Here is a 24,252-nt window from a genome sequence, read left to right as displayed (position 1 = left end):
AAAGAAAAGGGAATACATAAATAGACACAGAGATATAAGTACATGTAATGGATCATCTTCTATGTTCTGTTCTGCATCTTATTTCACTTAGTAAATAACATCTATCATATCAGTACATGTGGAAATCTCATTTTTATACTCCCATTTTATACAGAAATCTGCATAGTACAGAATTATCATAATTTATTTATTTATTCCCCCCTTGCATATCCTTGCCCATTTATATGAGGACTTAATAATAATAATAATAATATAAAATAACTATATTAATAAGTAATATCTGAGTGTTTGCTGTGTGCCAGGTACCATGCTAAGAAACTAAACATAATTATTTCATCTTCACAACTATCTCATGAAGCAATTACTCTCATTAACCCTAATTATCTTTCACATGAGAAAACTAAGATTATAAAAGTTAAAGTTGTAGGGGCGCCTGGCTGACCTAGTCAGTACAGCATGGATGGGACTCTTGATCTGATGGTCGTGAGTTCGAGCCCCAACCTGGGTGTAGAGATTACTTAAAATTAGAATAGAATAGAATAGAATAGAATAGAATAGAATAGAATAGAATAGAATAGAATAGAATAGAATAGAATAAACATACTTAAAAAAGCAAACCTTAAAGTTGTACAATGAACATGTCATAGGGTTGAGGCGAAAACTTAGGAAGGCCGACTCTATGCTCTTAACCACTAAGCCATTGAAGTACAATGGCTAGGTTGACAGGTATACACATTTGATGTTTTTAGAGGTACTGTTAATTACTACCCAAAGATTACACTCACTGATATACCTTTATCTTCTGACGTGCTGCAAACTGTTCACTTGCAAGAAATAATGGCAACCACACATTTTCTAGCTTATTTAGGACATGCTTCTGAATTTCAATTAGAACAGGTGCATCAAGCTGCTCATGGAGCATCTTTCCCCAGCCACCACTTAAATTCATTATCTAGGAAGATAAAAATGAAACAGAAACTGCAAACTTCTGTTTTAGTGAAGAAATACTAATAGTCATTAATTTATCCATCCACCCCCAAACCAGCTGCCGAGCAGCCGACAGCACCATTTTCATTTTCCGTAAGTTATCTCCTGGCTATACCAGGTACAGTAAAGACTGACAACTCCCCTAACATCAAACAGAAAATTGTGGTTTGTGTGACAGTTCTTTTAGATGTCTGATTTTGTTCACGATATATTTCAGAGACACAGGAGTGGGATTTTTATCCTGTATGACCACAAGCAATGCCACGTTTTCTCCATGGCCTCAGTATCTTCAAAGGTGAAATGAGGGTATTTATTAGTCAATGAGTTTTATAAGTGCTCTTCCAGGTCTAATAATCTATGAATCTGTAAATCTGGTCAAATTGACTAATTTGAGAAAACATTCTCTTTCGTGCATGAAGAAAATGGGGCATGAATTAGTTAGGAGACAACCTTGGCTCAGATATTATCAACATGTACAAACAAACGTTGGATTGGAGATGGTGGTGGTAGCAATGCAGGGCTGCCCCCAACAACTTTGAAGAGGAATACAGAGGCAGCAGGAAGGAGAGAAAGACCAGGTTATACAGACAAGAGTCTCTGACCTGCACAGGTAGCACCTATTACAAAACACAATTTCTTTGTGGCCCAAATCTTCCTTCTGCATAAGTATAGTTTCAACAAGCTACGAATGGCCATTTTCTGCTATAAATCATTCTTTTTTCTACCTGTTTCTGTGTACACAGCCCTCAAACCTTCTGGACCCCTCAATGGAAAAATTACCTTCTTCTTAGTTCCCTTTCGATTAATAAAACCCATCAAATCCTACCAATAAAAATAATTTTTAACATAAAAACAAAAGAGAAACCCTCTTGGACATCTTTTAGTAATAATGATTCTATATAAAAAAGGAAGAAAAAAGAAAAAGAGAAAAGACTACTTTGCTAATCAAAGAGCAAACTTGGCCACCCAGCCGAAATTAGGACTGGCAAGACCTACGCAGAATGTAATGTGATGTGGATATCCTTAAGTAGAAAATAAGTAAATAAAAATAAAAGTAAAGCCAAAGATGAGGAAGAAAGGTCACTGGGGAAACTCTTCTGTAGTCAACACAGTCATTTGCTATGATGGCAATGGATAACTTCTCCACTGAATTTTAAATGCTCAGCATCTTATCCTACGGAGGGTTCACACAGTAGCATCAGATACCATGAAACTTCACACAATGTAGCACAAGCCAAACAGAAAAGAAATGCCTCCATGGGTTTATTTCATACTTGTGCTTGAGATACCGAGCTACTTTTGCTAACGTATCCCAGATTTGTATCTCAGGGAACTAATGGCAAGGCATTTTTGTCAAGGTTGATTAATTTCAGATTGCCTTCTCCCTTATTCCCCAAAATGTTTGCTTATTTCCCCCCACCACCACCCCCCCGCCCCTTAGGATATAGCTTTTTAATCTGGTATGCCCTACCATGAACACTTCTGAATTTTTCTGACATTTACTGAATTTAGCATTAATCTGAGATTTGTATTTCATAAATATACACCATTAGGATATGCATCCTTTTAAATTACCAAAATAAAGATATCAAATGCTATACATTTGATCTCTAGGTAGTAACGTAGTACCAAACTTCAAATTAATTGTAACACTTAATTCTTTACATTTCAAAAGCATAAAACTTGAGCCACATTTCATGGATACTCAGTGCCACTGCTGAATCCCAATCTGACATTTTACCATATAGTATGCTAATGACATGTAGCAAGGATTACAATAATAATATAGTAAATAATGACACCATATATCATAGGCACTCATATCTGAATGAATGGATGAGTGGATGAATAAGTTATTTTTATTCTATAATTACTTTTTAAAATAACACAGTTTTTACAGCATATAACGCTTGAGTGAATTTTAAAGGCATTTAATTTTTAGATAATTATAAATAACTTAAAAAGTAAGATATCTAAACTGTCTAACATATAAATCATAAAAACAAAAGACAAAAACGATGAATTTTAGGTTGTTGGCAAAAAGAAATAAATCATTGGTTTTCATACTTCAACAAAGAAATATGTTTACATCTTGATACCTGGTCTTGCTGATACAGAGAAGCTGGACTTTGGGGGCCAAAGAAATATTTTTTATTAAGGTATTTGTCTTTAATATATATAGATTTTGCTTCCCTTTGCTTTCGGTCTCTGTAAATTATTCTTCGGAACTGCTCAATGTCTGTCCAGCACATAAGGTCCACACTAAAATGAAAACAAAACCAAAGCACAGCCCTTCTTTTATTTTTCCTCTCAATTTTACTGACCACCAAACAAGTTTTTGTTTTGACAGAACTTAGAATGTGATTGTCTTGACTAGTTAGCAGAGCCAAGTAGATCATGAAACTAATGAGTTCAGTGTTATCGTGTCTCATCCTAGCTAAATATATGAATGAACACAGGCGTACTGGGATCAGAAAATCATCTACCATCGTTATGGGTAGGGTCTCAGAGTTCCTCCATTACTGATGGGCCAGTATTGTTGATATCTAACCTAAGAAAATCTCCACCCAATGTGTGTCTATTTGGCAACATGCTAAATTTAGAACAATTCTCATCATTAAGAAGGGAAACTATATATGTGAAATTTGGCTCCCAGGTGTAAACACTTTCTCTTAACTTGGGAGAAAATTACTGGAAAAATATATGATGAATATTTCAGTTTATAGTAGATAAATATGTCATAAGTTTCCAAGATTTTGTGCAAAACTGCAATGTTTATGTATCAGCCAATAAAATTACAAAGTTTTACAGTAATTTCAGTAACTTAGAAAAATATGAAAATATGAAAGAGACACTTTTTCAGAAATACTAGTTAAAGCACCTGTCTAGAAAAATGCAAAAGAAAGAAACAGTAGAAAAGTGACAGAATTAAACATAGTGGTGTCTTAATTTATCCAAAGATAAAACTATTAACAAAATCTTAAAATAATATTTGGGAGGTTGCTATTATCAAAATGCACTCCCCAATAAAAAGTTACCGATACAGATTTCAGATAGGTATGCCATTACTACTGTCATGGATGAAATCTAGCACCAAATCACTTTTATATGTTGAATCAAAGTAAGTTGCTTAGAAAAACAGTGTTTTAAGAGAGAAATACATTTCTAAATGGTTATTTTCCTTACCTTGAAGAATGAGCCTCAAGAAACTGACGGAAATGTTCAAACTCCAGTTTGTTGTTAAGCAGATCATTAAAACTGAAGTGCCTATATTCTTCAGGAACATTATTCCAGTATTCTGTTTTTTTACACACATCAGGAAGCGGTGAAATACCAGTTCCAAATTCACAAGTAGTGTCCTAGTGAAATAACACTTTTCATTAAAAAATCTCCTAAATACAACAAATTATTTTCCAAATTTAAAAAGAGAAACTGAAATAAAAATGAACTATTAGGTCAACACCATCTAACAATTCAATAGTAAAACTAGATAAAGAATCTAGAATCTGGCTGTAACTCCCATCAAATTCTATCCTGTTCCTTTCTCTTCCATTCTCTTCTTTTCAGGAACATTTAGAAAACATTTACTATATATTTGCTTATAAAATGTTAATTTTTTTATTTTTGTTGGTGTAAGAGTAATACATCATTTGTAATAAGAAAACAAAAAGCAGGGGCGCCTGGGTGGCGCAGTCGGTTAAGCGTCCGACTTCAGCCAGGTCACGATCTCGCGGTCTGTGAGTTCGAGCCCCGCGTCGGGCTCTGGGCTGATGGCTCAGAGCCTGGAGCCTGTTTCCGATTCTGTGTCTCCCTCTCTCTCTGCCCCTCCCCCGTTCATACTCTGTCTCTCTCTGTCCCAAAAATAAATAAACGTTGAAAAAAAAATTTTTTTTAAAGAAAACAAAAAGCATATATAATACTACCATTCAGAGATAACAATTGTTAACATTTGTAAATACAAATCTTCTAGTCTTCTTTGCATACACATGTGGTTTATTAAAAATGAAGACAGGACTAAACAAGTATGTATAGTTTTGCAACTTGGTTCTTTTTCTTAACAATGCATTATGAACATAAAGTGTTCTTTTATTTATAACAATTTTGAAAGTTACAGAGTAATGCAAAATATTTTTCTAATAGTACGTTCTTTAAAATTTTAAATATTTATTTATTTTCGGGAGACAGAGAGACACAGTACAAGCAGGGGAGGGGCAAGGAGAGAGAGAGATACAGAATCTGAAGCAGGCTCCAGGCTCTGAGCTGTAAGCACAGAGCCTGACACAGGGATTGAACCAACGAAGTGCAGAATCATGACCTGGGCTGAAGTCAGACGCTTAACCGACTGAGCCACCCAGATGCCCCAATAGTATGTTCTTTAAATGTAACCTTTTCATATAAAAATTAATTATTAGGCATTTTTAAAACCTTATGTTTTGCAATTTATAAGCTCTATATAAGGGCAAAGAGCTAGAGAAGCTTATTCTTTCAAAAACCTTTCCTCTCCTTATATAATTCATTTACCCCTCTGTTTATTTTTGAAAAGCATCAGACCATTAGAGAAACTACCGATATTTAAAAAGTCAATTACCAATGAAGAGAAGGATTATGGGAAGTATTATACATTTTAGTTCATAAAGTTTAAAATGCAACTTAAAATACAATGAAAATGCTACGTTTCAATTCACAAAGTTTAAAATACAAATTTAAAATACAACCTCATGAACTTTTTCATTCATAAACTTTAAAATAATAACAAAATGTGTTGTCTTTTTGGATTTTTACGTAGCCTCTCCAAGATATTAATTCGTAGTTTCTCAAATAAAGAATTTATGTGTTAAAAAGGCAACTATCATAAAGGTTACATTTAAAAGTCCACTTTATTATTTGTGTAAAATTTTATTGTAAAGGAGTAAAAATTGCAGACAGGTACAAGGGAGAAAGTTAAAATATCACCTGAAACTTTACTGTTCAGAGTTAACCATCTGTAACATTTTGGTGATGTCTCAGATATTTCCAGATACCTCTCTTCGTATATATGTATACATGAGAAAATATATAATTTTACATAAATAGGATTATATGATACCAGTGGTTTTTTTCCTTATATTTTTATATAATAATGTGCCCTAGGCATTTTTCACATCAATAAATATAACTGTCACCTTTATGTAGATACACACATTTAATTTTACGACTTTCAGGATCTGAAAGGATTATGTAGGTAATCCAAAAGTTGCAAATTTATAAATCAAAATAACACTTTAATATCCTAGTCAGTCTGATGATCTTTTTCCTGATGCCCCCAAATCCTTTCCATATTTTTTCCTTTATTATTTTGCCTATTGCTGTCACACAAAAGTTCCTTTTCTGTTTAGAAAACTCAATTTAACTCTTTTTTTGAATTGACAAATAGAGCTGCTGCTATACAGAAAGCAATCAGAGATGCTCAAAGGAATAATGTGGTTTGAAGGCTCTTAACTAAGGCAGGCATCTGCTTTGTCTTTTGGCTTTGTTGTTAAATGTGTCAATAAAAAGTGACACCTGTCAAATGCAGCATGCTAGGCCAAGAAGTAGCAGAAAAATGGAACTGCCTATCCCTTACTTGATCAGTACATGATCTCCTCAATATATTATCCCCCTCCCCCTGCCAATATACACAGTGGTAATTCTCTCCAGGATAAAAAGTTTGTTTTTTCTAAGTAGAGAGCTGTCTTACCTCAGCTTTCTTGGAAAATGTCTCTTTATGCAAAGCCTGTAGCTTTCTGAAGTATGTGGAGTCTAGCTGTCTAGTTTCTTCCACCAGCTCCACCTAATAAAACAATAATAAAGCTCATAACATCAAGAGAATGTGCATTATGAAAAAGTGCGGAAAGAATGCACAATTTGCCAGTAACAGCGGGCTAAAAAACGAAGACACTTGCCAATAAAGTAAATTAGTTTGGAGGCAAAAGCAGGAAAACCAACATAAAAATATTAGCTACAGCATATTCAGACTTCGCATGCATGCGATAAAATATTTCTATGTAATGATATAGTGACATCAGAGATCATTCCTCCTTTCTGGTCACCCTACGTGAACTAACAAACACTGCACACATTTTGGGTCACATTTCCATTTTCTATTCATTATAATAGGATAATAGTCATGAAAGCAGGCACTGCTAGTTTTAGAGACCAAATAATCCACAGTAGAACAAGAAATGACCAGACTCCATCATTATTCATCTGCAAGCTAAGGTTCTGTTAACGGTAGCAAGAGAGGAGGAGAGTCATTTATCAAATTAAACTCACAGTAGGTCTCATGCTACAGAGTGTGCATTGCACTGTTTTATCGTCAGAAGAACAAGCTCATTCTCCATTTCTCTCTTCCAGGGAAAAAGCAGTTTGGCGGAGTGAGAATTTTCTACATTTAATAGCTAGTTTTGGTAGCCTCTTTGATTATCCTTTTTGGGAAACAGCCTACACAATCCAGTCACGTGGACTTTTACAAACATTCTCTGGGCTGCATTTAAGGGCATTTGTAATTTCTTATTAAAAAGAGTGTATAGGGGTGCCTGGGTGGCTCAGTTGGTTAAGTGTCTGACTTCGGTTCAGGTCATGATCTCACGGTGTGTGTGGATTCATGCCCCACATGGGGCTCTGTGCTGACAGTGCAGAGCCTGCTTGGGATTCTCTCTCTCTCCCTCTTTACCCCTCCCTGACTCGTGCTTTCTCTCTCTCTCTCTCTCTCTCTAAATAAACTTAAAAAAACAAGTGTACGGTTTGTCCCACACATTTTGTAAGAATCATTACCAATGCCAAACCTTTTTGATTTAGCAAAGTTAGTTTTAATGCCAAATCTTTTTTTTTTTTTTTTAACATCTCAGGACTTATCTCAGGTCCATTTTCCTTTACACCATACACTATATTTAAAATAATGACTGGAGGGGCACCTGGGTGGCACAGTCAGTTAAGTGTGTGACTCTTTTTTTTCTTTTCAAAAATGTTTTAAATTTTTTTAATGTTTATTTATTCTTGAAAGAGAGAGATAGAACGTGAGTGGGGGAGGGGCAGAGAGAGAGGGAGACAGAGAATCTGAAGCAGGCTCCAGGCTCTGAGCTGTCAGCACAGAGCCCAACGCAGGGCTCGAACTCACAATTTGTGAGATCAGGACTTGAGTGAAGTTGGTTGCCCAACTGACTGAGCCTCCCAGGCGCCCCAAGTGTCTTACTCTTAATCTCAGCTCAGGTCATGACCTCACAGTTTGTGAGTTTGAGTCCCACATCAGGCTCTGCACTGATGGTACGGAGCCTGCTTGGGATTCTGTCTCTCCTTCTCTCTGCCCCTACCCCGCTTGTATGCTCGCTCTCTCGCTCTCTCTCTCTCCTCTCAAAATAAATAAACTTAAAAAAAATTTTTTAAATAAAAATGACAGGAGATCATTTTTTTAAATTTCATATGATACCCTAATTTTTCTAATATAACAGATGTATTTTGTAGTAGAAAAGATGTAACACTAAGTTTTCAGGGCAAAGAGAAATCAGGAATGAAAATTTAATTATTTTGGTCATTGAATTTAGTAAGCCATAGAACTGTTTAATCAAATCCAGTAAGGTAATTCTATCTGAGGTGTTTGGGTATTAATTTTATCTTAATTTATCTAACCTATTCTTTCTGGTAGAAGATATGACTAAAAAGTTGTTGAGACATGAACAAAGAATAGCAATACGAGGGCAGCAGAGTTCTACTAGAAATGACCTCATGTACAGGGTACATGCACAACTTAATATAAAAGATACCCATGAATGGTTGTAATCTGTGATTTAAAATAAATATTTAAAGAAATGTCTTCCACCCATCAATAAGAATGGTGAAAATATTCAGGCACTGAGATTTAAAATGACCTCTGCTGGAATTGAAAAAGATGTGTTGACATTTTTATCTAATCAAGCAGTCTGACCTGATGAACATCTAGGGGCATCTTAAAATAGCAACACTGAAGTTAGAAAATGTGTTTTCCACAGTACATATGAAACATTTCTATTTTCCATGGGTGCAATATTTACTATAACTCATCCAGTATAAAATTAAAGGGTTTTTTTCCATTAATCAAAATTAAGGCCACTGCAGAGAAATGGCAAGAAAGGACAAAACCAATAACGTTATCGTGGCATATTTTGTTGGTTCGCAGGAAACCAAAACTCAGATTTCTCTCTGTCGACATATTTGTACGGAGAACTAAAAAATGACAAAGATTTTAGTCTTTCGTTAGGACACAATAGAGAAACTGGCAAAAAATAAAGTTAATAAATACTTTCCCGGCTCTAATATTGAAACTGCCAAATTTTAACTCTGAGTCCCTGGCCCATGTAAGACATTTTTCAGTTTTTCTCTTGTGAATTAATAATGCTGCTTATCATCAGTTTTGTAGTAAATGAACGGTTCACACACCGTTTCTTAGTGCCACAATACCTTTCTAAGAGCAACTTGGTCTAATTTTACCATCTGTGTCCAGGGCTCAAGAAGGAGGAGAAGGATATATTCTTCTGCTGTGTCAAAAAGGTCTTCAAATGGTGGCTGTATTCTCATATAAATTTCTTTTTTCTTTTCCTGTTGGAGTCCAATGTCAAGAGTGGCCGAAGGAGCAATGTATGTGGCAAAAAGATACTAAGGGAGAAGGGGGAGAAATGAGAGGTTGTTGGGAGAAACCATAATGGTTAGCAGGTTCCTCAGCAAAGGCATTTTAAAAAGGTAAGAGAAGAGATACAAGCTCAAGTGATTTTTTTTTCTTGAAAAGATGCATAAAACTACTTAAGTCAAAGCAATCTGTTTATTCAAAAGGCTTTTCTTTCCTTTTCCTATTTCTTCAATGGTAATTAATCAATTTGCCATGGATCTTACACAAGAGTATATCATTTGGATATTTAATATTTTTTTATCAGATTCCTACTTTGTATTATTATAATTGATTCCAGGTTATATGCTTCCTTTTTCCCTTATGTTCACAATATTTCTAACACATTAGGGCTACTTTCCAAAATGTTTTGGAATGCCCTTTTGGACACACGAGGCAAGAAACAAGGACTGAAAAACTGGCTATTGGTCTCCTAGTATAGGGACCCAACAAACTACCTGCCCTACCCAACTGAGTTGCAGACTTCTTAAGACTGTTGCTAATTACCCCTTTCTGCTGTAAAAATATCTCCATTTGGTGCAGAATGCTGTGGAAGAGATACAAGAAGGAAGTAAGAGTCAATGGAAAGATACACATGGAATTTCTAGCTTCCTAGAAAAAGCATAAATGTCTATTCCATTCTACTCATTTGTCTTTTCTCTAAATAACAGCTATTTACATCTCAGAAGTAATTTATTAACATTTTATTTTTTAAAATGTTACATACTGAATATGTCATGCCCTGCATATCGGATTTAAATGCAGTTGTACTAACAATGTCAAATTAATTGCACTTAATTTAATTTTTTACTTAGTTTTTGGACCTGATAACGTCCAGATTCCACCCAGGCAGTAGATCAGATAGATAGACAGACAGATTGATATATAGACAGAGAGACAGAGAGAGTCATACCAAATACCAAATATAAATAGTCTTACGTAAAATAATCTTTTAAAAGTTTTAAAGGGTCCACATTAATAACAAGCATTTACTGAGTATCTACTAACATCTTAGACACTTGTATAGGTGCTATGTATGTAAAGATTAATGATTAAGACCCAATACCTGCTCTGAAGGAGCCCACTGGTGGTGACATGGAGATGAAAATCAGCAGATGAAATACAGTGTAAGTACTACCACAGAAGTACGTATTGCAAATAAGAACATCAATGACTGCCTGTCCACTCTTTTCAAACTCACATCCCAGTAATCATGTTTTAAACATCATACTCAAATGCTAATTCTTCTGTTATTTTCCTAAACCTTGCTGTTTTGCCACTCCACACCATTGCATGTATTGTTCCTTCAATCTTGGATATTCACCTTACCGTGCGCACCTTGTCCACTTGATAAACCCTGACTTACTCTTTAAACACCAACATGTATTTTTCTTCCTCCAGGAAGCCTTCACTCACACCCTCCTCCCAAGATCATTTTCTACTGCTATACCTACCACACTATAATGCAGTTATGTATTATGTATCGTCTCTTCTAGAACGAGGTCCTTGAGGGCAAATACCATAGCTTGTTCTTTTGTCATTCTCCAATTCCTAAAACTGTTCTTGGCAGAGAGTGGATGCCGTAAATGTTATTGAATTGCACTAAATCCATAGAAAAGACTCATTTATGTCTTGGAATGGGAAAGGAAAAGGTTTAGAAACCTTTCCAAGAAAAGATAAGCTTGTCTTATCCTTAATCCTTCAGCTGAATCTTTAAAGATGAGTTGGAGTCAATCAGGCAAGAAAAGGGAATTGATGAGAAAGATGATTTAAGAAGAAGGAAAATCTGGGCCAAGGCATTAAGGCTTAGGGAGGTTTTATAACCTATGGAGAGATTCTAGACTCCAAGGAGATAACACTGGCTAATGGAAAGAGGTAGAATAAGAGAGGATACTATAAAGTGAGGCAGGAGCCATGGCATGGATATGACCTTTTGTCCTTGGTAGGGAATTTGAATTTTACCTAAAGATATATAACGAGGGCTCTCTGAGGGGTGACATTATTGGATATGAATCTTAGAAATAAATCACTATGGCATCAGGAAAGAGAAACAGTTTGAACAGTTTGAACAAGATTTGAGGTAGTTTGGAAATTATTTCAATAGCCAGATAAGAAATTATATGCCACCTTCATCTCTTGCCTGCTTTTTGCAATAGCCTCTTAACTGGTCTTCAAAGGTTCCTCTTTGCTTTCTTAGTGTTTTCTTATGACAGCAAATAGAGAGGTCCTTTTGCCTATCACTCTTCTCAACTCCTCAGTAACTTCTCATCTCACACAGACTAACAGTCAAAGTCTTTATAACTACCTATAACTGGAGTTTTTGAAACTTTCTCATTACTGAGGGAACTAGTATTATAGTTCAGGACCTGCCAGTGGGGAAGCCCGTGTAAATATCCTACGGTCGGGGCGCCTGGGTGGCGCAGTCGGTTAAGCGTCCGACTTCAGCCAGGTCACGATCTCGCGGTCCGTGAGTTCGAGCCCCGCATCAGGCTCTGGGCTGATGGCTCAGAGCCTGGAGCCTGTTTCCGATTCTGTGTCTCCCTCTCTCTCTGCCCCTCCCCCGTTCATGCTCTGTCTCTCTCTGTCCCAAAAATAAATAAAAACATTGAAGAAAAAAAAAATTAAAAAAAAAAAAAAAAAATATCCTACGGTCCCAAAACACCCTAAGAGCAGGACTCGACCAGGTATAGACTCTAGCCTTGAGTCTTTAAAGTGCTAAGCAAAAATAACTGCTAACCTGTAATTTTGTACCCAGCAAAAATACCTGATAAAATGAAAACAAAGATGTCACAAACCAATAAACAGAAGCAGACAATCCATCACCAGCAGAACTGTACTATGCACATAAAATAAACAAAGGTAAGAGCAGGATGGAATAGAGAACAATAGAATTGCATAAATATGTAAGTAAATATCAATAAATGTTGACTGTAAAACATAATTAATAAAGTCAGAGGAAATAGTAAAAGGGCCTAAGAAAGAAAGGTCAGAATTGAGCGGGCAGGTTGACGTACAATTGAAATGATCCACCACAAAGCCTACTACAAGATAGTAATGTAATATTCAGGGTGGAGTCTCAAAGAACTAGAATAAATGTGGTGCCTGACTGGCTCAGGGTCATGAGTTCAAGCCCCTCTCTGGGTGTAGAGCTTACTAAAAAGAGTGAAGCTAAGGGAGAAGGACATGTAGAGAGCAGTTAAAAGGGAGTACTATAAAGATCAGTACATAACAAGGCACTCACTCAATAAATATTTGCTAAATGGATGAATGGAAGACTAGTATCCTCAAGTGAAATGATGACCCGAAAGGGGAATTTTCAGATTTCAAAAATTTAAAGCACAAGTAGTTCTAAATTCTGATGAATTCCAACATAAGGCTAGCCCATAGTTAAGTTAGGAGAAATGGAGATAGACACTGGAATTGGGTAAGTTATTGGGTAGCATATATGTTATTAGGGCTATCTGTGTGGATATTGAGAAAGCTTCATATGATAAAAATGTACAGAGAAATTTCATGAGTCATGCACTGAAACTTTCTAAAACATAAAGAGAACTTAAAAGATCTTTAGACAGCATTAATGAGGTTTAGGAGAGGGGAAGTTACTAGATGGAGCAGACTTTAAACTTTTTGAAGTATTAAAAGATGAGACTTGTGGGGCGCCTGGGTGGCTCAGTCAGTTGAGCGTCCAACTTCGGCTCAGGTCATGATCTCACAGCTCGTGAGTCCGAGCCCCGCGTCGGGCTCTGTGCTGGCAGCTCAGAGCCCGGAGCCTGTTTCAGATTCTGTGTCTCCCTCTCTCTCTCTGCCCCTCCCCTGCTCATGCTCTGTCTCTCTCTGTCTCAAAAATAAATAAACGTTAAAATAAAAAAATTAAAAAAAAAAAGATAAGACTTGAACAGCAACAGGGAACTTCTTTTTATTACTAAGTGATGTGAAATGTGAGAGAAGGGGCATATTGAAGAGACATTTGGATGTTCTATTTAATTAGGCGATCCATGTGTTGGAAACTTCCTTCCCTAAAACAAAGGTACGTAGTCCATTGGGCAGAATAGTCCAGTTTGAACCATACTGGTTTTTTTTTGTTTTTTTTTTTTTGAGAGGCAGAGACAGACAGAGCTCTAGTTGGGGAGGAGAAGAGAGAGAGGGAGACACAGAAGCTGAAGCAGGCTCCAGGTTCTGAGCTGTCAGCACAGAGCCCGACATGGGGCTCGAACCCACGGACCATGAGATCATGACCTGTGCTGAAGTCAGACGCTTAACCGACTGAGCCACCCAGGCACCCCTTGAACCATACTCTTACCAAATGATTATATGATATTTAAAATGAAATTTGCTTTACATACACATAATTTTTTTCTAACCTTGGGAGTTAAATATTTTTTTAAACTTTTTATTTGAATTCCAGTTACTTAATATACAGTGTAATATTAGTTTCAGGTGTATAATATAGTGATTCAACACTTCCATTCAATACCCAGTGCTCATCACAACAAGTACACTCCTTAATCCTCATTACCTAGTTCACCCATCCCCTCACCCACCTCCTCTTTGGTAACCACCAGTTTGTTCTCCATAGTTATGAGTCTGTTTCTTAGTGTGGCTCTCTTTTTTTCCCTATGCTTGTTTGTTTTGTTTCTTAAATTCCTCATATGAGTGAAATCATAAGGTATTTATTTTTGACTGACTGACTTAGCATAATACTCTCTAGCTCCATCCACATCGTTGCAAATGGCAAGATTTCATTCTTTTTAATGGCCAAGTAATATTCCATTGTGAATATGTACCATATCTTCTTCACCCATTCATCAGTTGGTGGACACTTAGGCTGCAGAAAAATGACTTGTAAATCTAAATAATCTAACAAGTTAGGTTTGTATCAGATTCAAATCTATTCTTAAACATTTTGTAAGTTACAGGTTTTAAAAGTGCACTAATTAAAATAATGTCATACTAAGGCAAATTCAAAAACTAAAGACTAAAATGGTCAAATTAACAACATGAAAAGTGTCTCTAGAATTTGCGTCAATAATTGCAAATCTACCTCAAAGGAGAGGAAATTTCACTCTTCAAATGGCTTAAGTGAAAAAACAGTGGTTAGGAGGTGTCTGGGTGGCTCATTCGGTTAAGTGTCCGATTTAGGCTCAGGTCATGATCTCATGGTTCATGGATTTGAGCCCCACATCAGGCTCTGTGCTGACAGCTCAGAGCCTGGAGCCTGTTTCAGATTCTGTGTCTCCCTCTCTCTCTCTCTCTCTCCTTGCCCCTCCCCCACTCATCCTCTGCCTCTCTCTCTCTCTCTCTCTCTCTCTCTCTCAAAAATAAATAAGAAACATTTTAAAAAAAAATTTTAAACCCAGTGGTCAGGTTTTATTTAGGCAGCAATGGCATCTAATGGCAAAAATAAAGCAACTGCTTAGTCACTAGGTCAGCTACATTGAAAGTATAGTTTAAACAAACATTTCACATGCCACATACCAAACTCTTTGTGTAGAAGTTAGTATGGTTTCTTTGATTTTTAAATTTTTTTTTAACATTTATTTATTTTTGAGACAGAGAGAGACAGAGCATGAACGGGGGAGGGTCAGAGAGAGGGAGACACAGAATCGGAAACAGGCTCCAGGCTCTGAGCTATCAGCACAGAGCCCGACGCGGGGCTCGAACTCACGGACCGTGAGATCGTGACCTGAGCCGAAGTCGGCCGCCTAACCGACTGAGCCACCCAGGCGCCCCTGGTTTCTTTGATTTAAAAACATGACAACGGTGAAGTGGGTAAAGCACAAAAGAAGTTGGTGATGACTAGAATAACACTAAGAGAAAGGACAGTCACCTTCTGGTGCACACCTGAATCTATTCTTTTCCCTTTCTCTCCCAGTCTTGCTTTCACTCTGCTTGTCTTTTTTTTTTCTGTTTGTCTTTTAAGATTTGCTGCTACCCACAGTCCCAAGAGAGACTCTAAATGCTATTTATGTTGTCTATCATTATACCTTGGTGGACATTGCATGACGCCATGGTAAAGCCAGATTGTTGTATGTGACTATATCAAATTGGCTTGGGCTTTTACCTTCTGAAATTTTGCTTTATGATTTTCTTCAGAATGAGTGTCACTTCACTTCACCACTCACTATATTAATAACACCAATTCTTCTCTGATCATTGCTTTTCATCCTTTTAGACCTCTTCCTAAACATAACTTTACCTTCAGCCCAATATACAGCTTCTTTCTATCCCTCAAATGAATTGTGCACCACCTGGTTTCTCTTACTTTCTTCCACAATCGGGTCTGAAGACTGCCCATCATTTCAAGTACACTCTTAAACATCCTTAATTCCTCCTACCTTGATCTTCTGCCTTATCAAGGCCCAATTCTAAGTCAGTTGAATCATTCATTCATTTTCCCAACTTTATCCTCAAGCTCCCAATAAAAACTACAACTGGCTCCATTATAAATAGACTTAAAAAGAAAAAGAAAAAAAAGAACCTCAGCTGTGATCACAAAACTTGGTGAGTTCTTGCTTATTTCTAATCAAATCTTACCTCCCCACTTTTAAGCTCTGCCTTCCTCTGTAAAGCTCCCAACTCTATCCTTATACTTCTTCACTTTCAGAAGATTTATCTTACACTTAACTGGGAAAAAACTCTGGTATGAATGCCCTCAACTTTCTTCTCAAGAGCTTTCTTGTAAATATTTTTCTTTCTCTGATGTTTCAAAGGAAGACTCCTCTCCAAGACTAAACCATTCATGTGTGGTCTTGATTCATTCTCCCCAGAACCTTGCAACATCGATTATGTCCTTAGCACTGTCCTTAGTTTACTTTTCCATTGATTCTATCTTCTTCCTTATGCTACAAAGGTGTTCAAGGGAGGTGTCTCTCCCATTGTAAAATAAGTTTCTTGCCTGTTTTGTCCACAACCTACTGCCTTTCTCTCTCATCTCTACAAATCTTCATACTCCCTTTCCACTCTTCAATCTACTGAAGTCTGGTTTTCATGCCAGTGAAAGTGATCTCTAAGATCACTGACAACCATAGGAACACCAATTCAATAGCTTCTCTCCTTAATCTTCATCATATTTGATTCCTTTTGCAACTTTAACATTGTTGATTACCCTCTCCTTGACTCTCTGCCCTCAACACTGTCTCCTGATTCTCTGCTTATTTCCACTCTCAGACTCCTTTGATGATTCCTTTTCTTCTGCTCCCTTAAAGGAAAGCATTCATTAAAATTCTTTGTTCAACTCTATTTTTTTAAACTTTCTTTTAATGTTTTATTTTTTTAAGTTTATTTATTTATTTTGAGAGAGAGAGAGCACACGTGAGCACATGAATGGGGGTGGGGCAGAGAGAGAGAGAGAGAGAGAGAGAGAGAGAGAGAGAGAGAGAGAATTCCAAGCAGGCTCTACATTGTCAGTGTGGAACCCGACATAGGCTCAAACTCATAAACTGTGAAATCATGACCTGAGCCGAAATCAAGAGTCAGATGCTTAACCGACTGAGCCACCTGGGCACCCCTATGTTCAACTATATTTTCTTCTCAGTCCACATTCTTTCAGTTTCTCACACATGCCAGGCACCCTCTCACAGGACTTTCACATGGTGCCCTCTATGCCTTCTATGCACTCCAGCCTTACTTCTTTCCACCTTTTGATGGGCTTTTATTCATCCTAAAGGACTCAGTCTTCTTTGACTCGTCTGGCTTCAGTATAATTCTTACATGCTCCTATGGGGCCCTCTATACTTGTAAGTGTCTCCCACTGGACCACAAGGTCTATGAAAACAGATTGGGTCTACTTTCCTACTGTACTCCTAGCATCTAGCATAATGCTAAATTTAGGATGAATGAGTGGATGAATGAAAAACTTTGTCCATTCCCAAAGACTTAACAGTTAACTATATATGCAGAAGATATTTACATACATACATATATATATATATGTATGTATATATCTTTAGGCCTGATATCTTTCCTGAGCTAAAATCTTTGCTTCTAGTTGCTAACTTGCTATTGTTATGTGGATAGCCTGTAGACCCTCAAACCCAGTGACTCAATAATATAACAAATTATTGTTTCAGAGCCTCCCAAGCCTCTCCCTTCCTTCTGTATTTCCAGTTTTCATAAATAACACACCAGTCACAGCACAATCTTTGACTCTCGCACTTTCCTCGCCTTCTTCTTCAAATGCAAGTCCTATGAATTTAACTCTCTACATTGAGACAAGGAGAAACTGTTAAGAACAAGTATAAAAATATGAGGGGGTGGGTGTTGTATGGAAACCAATTTGACAATAAACTTCATACAATGAAAAAAAAATATGAGGGGGAAATAAGAGGCCGCAGTTCCATTCCAAAAAGAAACAAAATAAAATTCAGACTTCTGGCCAAGTGCAGTGAGACTCTTTCCAGGCTATTGTCTACTACCTTCCTTCCTGACCTCACACTTTTACTTTGCTCTATGAGGCCACAGGGGTCCATACATATTTTTGCTGTTGTTATTATTGTTCAACTATTTTTGTCCAGTTTTACTGAGAAATAATTGGCATATAGCACTATACAAGTTTAAAGTATAAAACATACTATGACTTACACATATTGTGGAATAATTACCACAGTAAGTTTAACCATCCATCATCTCATATAGATACAAAAAAAAAAAGAAAAAATTATTTTCCTCGTGAAGAGCACTCAGTGTCTACTCTCCTAACAACTTTTGCGTATACCACACAGCAATGATAACTGTAGTCATCACATTGCACATTACATCCCAAGTACTTATTTATCTTATAACTGGAAGTTTGTACCTTTTCACCACCTTCACTAATCTTCCCCTCCCCCCAACCTCTGCCTCTGGTAACTACAAATCTGATCTCTTTTTGATGAGTTTGGTTTTTTGCATATTATTTAACTGCATATTCCATAGTCTCAAGGCACTATAATTAGGATAGACATATGACCCCACTCTGGTTTAAGCCTATCATCCTGGCATAATTAAGTTTCCCTTTCACTCCAAAAAGAATCCTGGTTTAAGTAGTAAGTTATATGTTCTCCCTATATTTACCAGACACCAGTTAGATTAAACTATAAGATTTCTCTCAAACAAAAATCCTAGAAATTTTCACATATATTTAGAGCTAAAAATAAAGAAAAGAAAGGCAGAAAATATTCCTTGCTATGAAACACACATTTTTCTGACTGCAATCATATGAATTGAATAGCTGTTATCAAAACCAAAATCCCAAATATTTTATTTAGAACTTGGATTAAAGCTTCACAGACTTCTCTGTTAAGACTAAATGCATTAGGGGCACCTGGCTGGCTCAGTAGGAAGAGCATGTGACTCTTGATCTTGGGGTCATGAGTTTGAGCCCCATATTTGGTGTAGAGATTACTAAAAAAAATTTTTTTGAAAGAATAAATATATTAAATGAAAATCTTAACAGAAATTTAAAAATATTTCCCCTCTCTATTGCACTTACATTTAGATATTTGTTTGCCTTCTCACCTTTTGGGAGGGGAGAGGCCTTCTTCACTGTCAGTTTATGGGAACATTGTTCATTATGATTTAAGTAATTTCTCTTTGTTCAAGTATCAACCCCCACTATAGTAATCAGCATAATCCTTAAGAGCACATACTTCCCCCACCTCCCTGAGTCTTCACTAGTCTTATTACAAAATTACAGAACTGGAAACATTAGAAAGGGGCTTGAAAGGTCATCCTCTCCAAAGTGTCCCAAGACCACATTATGCAAATTTATTGTCTCCTTTTGAGGCTCATTCTCTGGTCTCTCTGCTCCCAGAGTGGTAGGAACAAAAGTGGTTAAGGGGATAAGAAGGAAAAAATGGATTTGATTGTCAATTCTTTATTAGGCCACTCTGTAAATTTATAGTACAATCAACTGAATTACAGCATTAAAATCTGACAATGTCTTTCTAGTATGTGTTTCTAATAATCTAGGGACAATGTATAAGTGGATTGACAACTGACTATATATAACAAAGGATGTAATCACATATATGAAACAAAGTTAAAAGGCTAAAAAAATTTAAAACACACCTTTAAAACCTCTACAAAGCTGATGAAGATCATTTTTAAGTTGATATGAATGGACTTTAAAATGAAATATAAGGATTATGCTATATGATAGCTAAATAATATAGTCTAATTATGGTTTACACATTGCTTAAGTATCTTGGGTCATTTGCTTTTTTATTGGCCACCCGGTTCTTCCTTTCTAACCACTGAGTAAATAACCAAGTTGCTAATGTTGGAGAAGAAAATGCTCCCTTCATATCCCAGTCAGCTACTCTGATTCACATTAAAGCAAAGATTCCCTCACGCGCAGCTGTGGCCGACATGATTCCAATTTAAACATTAACCTATGATGCTTTAACAACCCCACAGGAAAGTTTTTGAAAAGGGACACAAGCACTGCCTGTCTGTGATCGAACCGCCTGGCACTTCACACAGCACGGCTCTAAAGCCCATCTCTCCTGGAGACACTCAAAGGTTATGTAATCAGGAAATGCACAATGGGCGGCTTGCCCAGCCGCTCTACACCTGTGCCGGTGACTCACTTTCTTGGCCTCTGTATCAGATGGCGGCGGCGGGGTGGGGGTGGGGGGGGGAAGCAATGCTTCCCCTTAAAAAGATCTCCTACAGTCTTGAAATTCTGGGAGTTAATGTTCTTATTTAACTAAACTCCCATGACCATAGGATAGTTAACAAGACCATAAAGAAAAAAAAAAATGTAGTCTGGATACCATGGAGATGGGAGGAAGAACAGAATTGGAAAGTGGAATGGAGAAACAAGTTGGGAGAAAAGAAGACAGAGAGAGATGGGAAGAAACAACATTTTTTTTTAAATATGAAATCTATGTCAAATTGGTTTCCATACAACACCCAATTCTCATCCCAACAGGTGCCCTCCTCAATACCCATCTCCCACCCACCCCTCCTTCCCACCCCCCACTTGCACTGTTGGTGGGAATGCAAACTGATGCAGCCGCTCTGGAAAACAGTGTGGGGGTTCCTCAAAAAATTAAAAATACATCTACCCTATGACCCAGCAATAGCACTGCTAGGAATTTACCCAAGGGATAGAGGAGTGCTGATGCATAGGGGCACTTGTACCCCAATGTGTATAGCAGCACTCTCAACAATAGCCAAATTACGGAAAGAGCCTAAATGTCCATCAACTGATGAATGGATAATGAAATTGTGGTTTATATATGCAATGGAGTACTACGTGGCAATGAGAAAGAATGAAATATGGCCCTTTGTAGCAACGTGGATGGAACTGGAGAGTGTGATGCTAAGTGAAATAAGCCATACAGAGAAAGCCAGATACCATATGATTTCACTCTTATGTGGATCCTGAGAAACTTAACAGGAACCCATGGGGGAGGGGAAGGAAAAAAAAGAGAGAGAGAGACAGGTTAGAGTGGGAGAGAGCCAAAGCATAAGAGACTCTTAAAAACTGAGAACAAACTGAGGGCTAATGGGGGGTGGGAGGGAGGGGAGGGTGGGTGATGGGTATTGAAGAGGGCATCTTTTGGGATGCGCACTGGGTGTTGTATGGAAACCAATATGATGATAAATTTCATATATTAAAAAAATAAAAATAAAACAAAAATAAAAAAAGAAGTTGTGGTTTATATACACAATGGAATATTACACAGCAATGAGAAAGAATGAAATATGGCCTTTTGTAGCAATGTGGAAGAAACAACATTTTGACAATCATTTTGTTTTGCTTTCTAAAAGATGGCGAAATGACAATATTTCACTGAAATTACTTTTCGTACACGTCAGTTTGTTGCCATTACAAGAAAAAAACATAAAAATGTTTCCGTGCTTGCTTCTTCAAGGAAACCTCTGATGCTTCATTAATTAGAGCCAATATCCTATACATGCGAAGTATATAGCTCTACCCACGAGACGGCTCAAAATTAAAATATGCCATTTCCCATTGTGATTTAAAAATTTTTTCAACCTTAAGGTAATTTTTCACGTAAGATTTCAGCATTGCCACTTAATAGTTTTCAAAATCATTTAAAAACTATTATGATAATAAACATATTCTCGGATGGAAGTGGATTCCAACTGCCTTTCAAATATATCGTAACGCATTTCATTTCAGGCTTAGTTGTCCCACATTTTATTCATCCTCATAGACCCTGGAATGTATTGATGTTTTCTTACTGCATCAAAAAGCCTACAAAAAAACATACCTAAGACAGGAGAATTGTGGGTTTATTGAATTTATCCTTGTTTTTTAACAGTGTCAAAAAGCAAAAAAGAAAAGAATTTCCACAACTCTCGGTGCTATTGGCTTTCTTACTGTAGCAAAGACAAAATGATGACAGCTACAGAGTTAGATTCCAATTATCAAGCTGTAGAAGCACCCAGCAAAGTATTCTCACTGTGCCAAAGGTGAGCCTAGTTTTTGGGAAAGCATCTTTTTCATAATAGGGGCCACTTGATGAGCTTCAGCTTGACACTCATCTGAGTTCCAATGAAAACAAGAAAAATTTCTGTGCAGCCTTAAAAGGCAAAGTAAAGAATAATACCAAATGTTGTAGCACATGTGTTGATTTGTTATGTTACATTTCAGCTGTTAGTTATGTTAATGGAACAGTTTCACGTACTTGGTTTTGATGTATTTATTTTAATGATCATGTGTATATATCTTTCTGTGATTGCCTGGTAACACTGAGTGCATGATGTGCTGCTGTCACCACCAGGCCAGGACTGGAAGTAAGAAAGAAAAATGTAAAACTTCAACTTCAGAACTGTACGACTTAAAGTGAGTCACACAGTACACCAGGGACAAGATGTGTCAGAACCTATATGCTGTGAGATCTTAATACTAAATTCTAGGATATCTAGCAGAGCATATCAACCGGTTAACTAAAATCGGGGACATTTAAAAAGTGGAATTTCAGGATGCCTGGTGGCTCAGTGAGTTGAGTGTCTGGCTTGTGGTTTCAGCTCAGGTCCTGATCTCACAGTTCAGGAGTTGGAGCCTATGTCAGGCTCCGCACTAACAGAGCATTCTGTTATTAACCGGGAATTCTCTCTCTAGCCCTCTCTCTGCTCCTCCCCCATTCACTCTCTCTCTTTCTCAAAATAAATACTTTTTAAAAGGTGGATTTTCAATATAACTTATTAAAGTACACTAGATGTTAGGAGAAAATATTTATGCTTCAGCATTTGGTGTCATTAGCAAAGTCCATTTTTCTTAGACTCCTTACCCCCACTGCAATGGTGAAAGAAGGAATTCTAATCGTGTAACTAGTAAGGCCGTAGGAAGATATGTATCTTTCACATTCTTCTAGTAATTGCCCAAGATGCCCACCAAGAGCACAGGAAATATAAAGCTGTCTGCTGCTATTTCCTTCTACTTATCGGGAGGCAGCTTTACGGTTCTGCCAGATGGGCTGATAAGGTGGCATCAACAAAGACCTAGCTGGCTCCCAAGGAAGAAGACATATCCCATAAAACCCATGACGCTATTTCAAACACTCTACAGACAAAAGAAGAAAAAAGGTTTTGGCTACTGAAATATACACTTTTTTCCATAAGCTCCTTCTTTCAATTCATAATAAGCAAACTGTGCAGGACCTGGAGATTCTGGAGCAAAAGTGATGTGCCTTCTTTGGTAGGTGTAAGCAAGGGGTTCATAAGCAGTCTCTAAAGGATGGGAGAAAAAATAAAGGTGTAGGGCAGTTGTCTATAACTGTAACATTAGAGAAACTTGAAAGGATCAGAGTGAAAGTTCTCTTGTCCTCTCTTTTCCTCTGTCTTAAGCAATGGTCTACGGTAACCACCTCATACCAGCTCACGAATTCATGAATTTTTGGGGGATTATGTAAGCAGCTTGATAAATGTAGTTATTGTCAAAAACTAAATTACATGAACCTACAATTCAACTATATTGGAAACAAAGATAATGAATACTCAAAATTCATCACTTCCTAATGACTTTACTATTTTACTATCACCCGTTCTCTTGAGGTAGTTTACCTCTGTTGTATCTGAGTGGTGGAAATACTACTGCATGTTCTAACACATGTCTCTTCCTAACCCTGTGTTCAGTGATGTCATGTTGGCAGCTTGAAATCATTCACGGGGAGAGTATTTACACCCAGAGATACACAAATGGTACAGATCAGGGTGGCTCTTCCCCCTGGAGAGCTGGTTGTTAAATATTTATCATCACATCACTGATTAAAAGGCATATACTCCCCTTTCCTCTCATGATTGCTAAAAGAGAGAAATAAAGTCAGAAAAAAAGGCAAATGACACCAACTAGTTCAAATATTCACTGGAGGCAAAGTCACATACCAGAATATACCAGTTCACACCAGTATATGCCAGTTTATAACAGTTTACTTAAGTACTGTTTAGTTGACATCCAGTTTTTAAAACATGGATATAGTAAAGTTCTTTTTAATAGTTAAACTGGAGTAAAGTTGAACTGCAAGAAGAGCGAAAACAAGCTTTTCTTTGAAACTTTACATTCTGCAGAGTCCTCATTTAGAAAAGGGCAAAGCTGAGCTTCAAACGTTCAGTTTAACTTCAGTCTGATTAGTAAATCAGAGGACGTAAGCGTTTAG

At 37.0% G+C, this 24,252-nt stretch overlaps 1 protein-coding gene across 1 annotated transcript in view; it reads right to left on the bottom strand.

Annotated features, from left to right (window-relative positions):
* RGS22 (regulator of G protein signaling 22) overlaps positions 1-24,252 on the bottom strand; it is a 173,534-nt gene that overhangs the window by 62,383 nt on the left and 86,899 nt on the right. The window contains exons 16-20 of the mRNA XM_047088840.1: positions 9,439-9,633; positions 6,704-6,796; positions 4,174-4,346; positions 3,087-3,249; positions 794-952 (exon numbers count right to left, since the gene is read on the bottom strand). Coding sequence (XP_046944796.1) covers positions 794-952; positions 3,087-3,249; positions 4,174-4,346; positions 6,704-6,796; positions 9,439-9,633 — 783 coding nt within the window. The remainder of the gene's footprint in view (positions 1-793; positions 953-3,086; positions 3,250-4,173; positions 4,347-6,703; positions 6,797-9,438; positions 9,634-24,252) is intronic.

Source organism: Lynx rufus, unplaced genomic scaffold (assembly GCF_022079265.1).
Source record: "Lynx rufus isolate CCGP_SWC_20201006 ecotype Redwood Valley unplaced genomic scaffold, mLynRuf1.p SCAF_26, whole genome shotgun sequence".
Lineage (NCBI taxonomy): Eukaryota > Metazoa > Chordata > Mammalia > Carnivora > Felidae > Lynx > Lynx rufus.
Note: the sequence above shows the minus strand (reverse complement) of the source record. Positions and strands in the feature narration are given on the sequence as shown.